Consider the following 4689-nt stretch of genomic DNA (forward strand, 5'->3'; position numbering starts at 1 on the left):
GCTGTCAGACGTCCTCCCAGCACCCCCCACCCCGCCCCCAGCTGGACAGAGGCCCCAGCTGGCCTGGAGCAGGATTCTTGGAGGAAATTCTGTCCAAACGGAAACCTGGAAGTGGAGAGGGTTTAGCCAGGGGGAGTGCGAGAGTGGAAAAGGGGGGGGGGGGAGGGAACGGGTGTCAGGCAGAGGCGAAGGGAGGGCGAGCAGCGGCTTGGAGATGGAGCGCAGAGCGCCGGTGTGGGGAGATGAGTCGGACCAGATCGTGAAAGGGTCTCCGAGGTCAAGTCAAGGGCTTTGGATTTGGTCCTGAGGACAAGAGGGAGCCACCTGGGGATTTTAAGCAGGGAGATGACAAGGGTGGGAATGTATTTGAGAGAAATCACTCTGGCTGCAGGCAATAAGGCTGGTTAAGAGGGTGAAGGTGACGCAGGTTCCGAAGGTCACTGGTGGTCAGGGGCGGGGTGGACATCAGAGCACCGATGCGGGTGATGCCAGCGAGGTAGAATTGCCAGCGCTCAATTCCTGGTTAGATGGCGCGAAGAAAGGGAGGAGGAGCGGCTGACACTCGTGTCTTTGACCTCATGGAGCTGGGGAATACTGGAAGAGAGGCCTGGGGTGGAGGGAGGGGAGGTCCTCCTTTAGACATGTGCCTTTGAGGTGTCCGTGGGACGGATATCGGATCTGGAGGTCTGGAAGAGTGTGCGGGACAGGCGATGGGAATTGGGGGGTGGGCAAAGGGAAAAAAGGAGCTGGGGGGCGAACCAAAAACCCATTGCCATCGAGTGGATTCTGACTTATAGCGACCCTATAGGACAGAGTAGCACTGCCCCATAGGGGTCTCAGGGCTGAAACCCTGGGGGCTTAGTAGTTAAGCGTTTGGCTGCTAACCAAAATGTCCGCAGTTTGAATCCACCAGGCACGCCTTGGAAACCCTATGGGGAAGTTCTACTCTGTCTTACAGGGTCGCTATGAGTTGGAATTGACTCGACGGCAATGGGTTTGTTTTTTTTGGTTTGAATCTTTAAGGAAGCAAACTGCCACATCTTTCTCCCTGCCGAGCACCTGGTGGGTTCCAACCGTCAAATTTTCGGTTCGCAGTCGAGCGCTTAACCACTGCGCCACCAAGGCTCCTAGGGGCGAACACCAGGTAGATATTGTGGTGGGAGAAGTGAAGGGGCTGGGGAAATTGAGGTGGTTACTGTCTCTTGGCTTCTGTTTGTTTTCCACTCTGATAAAGCCCGCACGCAGGAGATGTAAGAACCACGGAATATGTAAAGCAGGAGATGGCCAGGCTGATCCCGGGGCCGTTGAGTTTCGAGATGGCAGAGCTCTGTGGAACAAGGGGCACGCGGGGTATCCCCTCAATTCCAGGGGACCAGGCAGCAGGAACATTTTTTGAGCGCCAACTGTGTGCCACATACCGCCCTCAAGCGCTTTACCCCGCGGTCTCGGTGAGCTTCTCGCGCCCAGCTGGGAGCGCCCTCTGCAGCAAGGAGCTGGAGGCCGGCCGAGGACGCGTCCCTCCCCAGGTTTTGATGGATTTGGGGCCAGGGCGCAGCCCACCCCGCCCGGCGCTCTCTCACCTTGCCCCGCGTGGGCCGCAGGCGCGTCCCAACTGCCGCCTCCCCATGCTGGCCCACCAGCCACAGCTGCACCTGATTATTGGAGCCCGCGCAGAGCGAGGTCCCAGTGGGCACGCGGATGCGGTAGACAACCATCTTGCCCAAGGACGTTTCGAGCCTGCTGAGGGGGAAGCAGTGGAGGTGGCAAATAACAGGGCCCGAGACCCCGCCCCCACAGCCCAGAGCTCAGCCCCCAAGTCCGAGAAAGCGGGGTTCTGACAGTGGGTAGCGGGTGTGGTAAGTAATCCTGGTGGGAGGAGGGTGGAAGGGGGAAGCAGATGAGGATTTGGACAGAAAGTAGACAGGAAGAAGTCAAAGCCAGGGCCAGAAGGTGGGGGGGTGTGGGGGGAGTGTGTACCCAGCAGTAAAACTAGTTCACCCCCGTCAAGGGTCATGCTTAAAGTTGCAGGGGAGGGTGAAGGGAGCCAGGAGACCGGGTCTGCGCCAGCGTTTGTGGAAGGTACAATAGGGCCACAGAATTAATTCGACCAGCTTTGAAAACTTGCCTCCTTTGTGCCAGGCTCTGGGGCCCATTCCCTTGGAGCTTAGAAACCTCTGCTACCTATCGTTGCAGGATAAAAATCCAAACTCCTTGGCATTCAGAGTTCTTGCCAACCTGGCCTGCTCTCCTGCAGTTCACTCCACACCCATTCCCATCTCCCGCCCCCCACTTAAGGCTGCAGCTAGTGTTGCCCAGAACCCACCGTGTTGTTCCTGTCCCCCATGCCTTCACGTTTGCAGTACTGCTGTTGTTGTCCGGTGCCCTCAGTCGCTTCTGACTCATAGCGACCTTATGTACAACAGAATGAAACGCTGCCTGGTTCCGCACCATCCTCACCACAGTTGATATGCTTGAGCTCATTGTTGCAGCCACTGTGTCAATCCATCTCACTGAGGATCTTCCTCTTTCTCGCTAACCCTCTGCCTTACCAAACATGATGTCCTTCTCCAGGGACTGGTCCCTCCTGATAACATGTCCAAAGTATGTGAGATGAAGTCTCGCCATCCTTGCTTCCAAGGAGCTTTCTGGCTGTACTTCTTCCAAGACAGATTTGTTCGTTCTTCTGGCAGTCCATGGTATATTCAATATTCTTCGTCAACACCAGAATTCAAAGGCATCAATTCTTCTTCGGTTTTCCTTATTCATTGTCCAGCGTTCGCATGCATAGGAGGCAATTTAAAACACCATGACTTGGGTCAGGTGCACCTTAGTCCTTAAAGTGACATCTTTGCTTTTTAACACTTTAAAGAGGTCTTTTATAGCACATTTGCCCAATGCAATACATCAGTTGATTTCCTGACTGCTGCTTCCATGGGCATTGATTGTGGATCCAAACAAAAGGAAATCGTCAACAACTTCAATATTTTCTCCATTTATCATGATGTTGCTTATTGGTCCAGTTGTGAGGATTTCTGTTTTCTTTATATTGGGGTGCAATCCATACTGAAGGCTGTAGTCTTTGATCTTCATTAATAAGTCCCCTTCACCTTCAGCAAGCAACTTGTGTCATCTGCATGTGGCAGGTTGTTAATGAGTCTTCCTCCAATCCTGATGCCCCGTTCTTCTTCATATAGTCTATCTTCTCAGATTATTTGCTCAGCATACAGATTGAATAAGTATGGCGAAAGGATACAACCCTGACGCACACTTCTCCTATTTTTAAACCATGCGGTATCCCCTTGTTCTGTTCAAAGAACTGCCTCTTGGTCTGTGTACAAGTTCCACATGAGCACACTTAAGTGTTCTGGAATTCCCATTCTTCGTAATGCTATCCATAATTTGTTATGATCCACACTGTCTAATGCTTTGGCATAGTCAAAAAAACACGGGTAAACATCTGTGATATCTGACAAATGTCATTACCTGAAACACCAGTGAGGAAAAAGGAAAGGTGAGGGCATTTCTGACACGTTCTCAAAATTTAGGATTTTCCATTCGGGGGTTAAAAGGGAAAAGCACACTAGCTTGACTGACTGGAATATCTCCACTACTAATTTATGATAGTGCCTTTGGATTTAATGTACAGAAGTTTCCTTGTTGGCATCCCATTCAATAAGGGCCCAGACGTCTACTTAGGAAGAACGACATCCAAAGGGAGCTAACAGCCCACGCTAACTGGGAGGGAGGTTTCCAGTGGCTTGATGCTGAGCTCTCTGCTTTAATCGTGCCCTCGTTCTCCTTGTAGACATCACACTTCAAATGTAAGCAGCCAAGCTTACACCCTCTAAACAAAAGATAAAAGGACTCCTTTTGGGGGAAACTCTGCGTGGCCAACAGAAATGACCTACAAATACTGGCATTTGGGGTCCCCCCACTTCAGTCACCCTCAGTGAACACATCTAGCTGAAAAGCCCCACGATGCACAAAAAGTTTCCAATGAGCATTTCATAAGGCTTTACTTTAAATATGAGAGATAGTCAAGCTTCTAGTGTGAAATATAGAGACCAAGACAGAGAGGAAACTTGCAGAAAATTATCAATATCAAAAGAGGGATAGCATGTTGCAACCATGAAACAAGAAGAAGAATCTATTTAAAAAAAAACAATGTTCAAAGAATAAGAAAGAGCCCCTGGAAATAAAAATATGGTAGCAGAAACTAAAATTTCAAAAGAAGGATGGGAGGAAAAGTTAAGGGAATCACCAAAGAAATAGAAAACAAGGGAGAAAAGATGAGAAAAATTAGGGAATAAGTCTGAAATTCAACATGTAAGTAATAGAAGCTCTTGAAGGAAAGAAGAGAAAGAAAGAAGTGAAGCAAACTTATAAAACAAACAAAATTTCCTAGAACTGAGTGAATATTAGCTCCAGATTGATATAACACATAAAATGCCAACAAAATAAAAATAAATAGACCTACACCAAGTCTAGACCTAGACCTGTGAAATTTCAGAATGCTAGGGACAAAGCCCTGGAGGCTCAGTGATTAAGAACTCGGCTGCTAACCAAAAGATTAGCACTTCAAATCCACCAGCCACTCCTTGAAAACCCTATGGGGCAGTTCTACTCTATTCCTTAGGGTTACTATGAGTCGGAATCAACTCAACAGCAATGGGCTTGTTTTTTGTTTTT

General features: G+C 49.5%; 1 protein-coding gene across 1 annotated transcript in view; it reads right to left on the reverse strand.

The window, feature by feature from the left end:
- The window catches only part of LOC101359454 (arachidonate 15-lipoxygenase), a 125329-nt gene extending 123614 nt beyond the window's left edge, over positions 1–1715 (reverse strand). The window contains 1 exon segment of the mRNA XM_023730994.1: positions 1581–1715. Coding sequence (XP_023586762.1) covers positions 1581–1715 — 135 coding nt within the window.
- Positions 1716–4689: the final 2974 nt, after the last annotated feature.

The sequence above is a fragment of the Trichechus manatus genome, unplaced genomic scaffold, assembly GCF_000243295.1.
Source record: "Trichechus manatus latirostris isolate Lorelei unplaced genomic scaffold, TriManLat1.0 scaffold00040, whole genome shotgun sequence".
NCBI classification, from domain to species: Eukaryota; Metazoa; Chordata; class Mammalia; order Sirenia; family Trichechidae; genus Trichechus; species Trichechus manatus.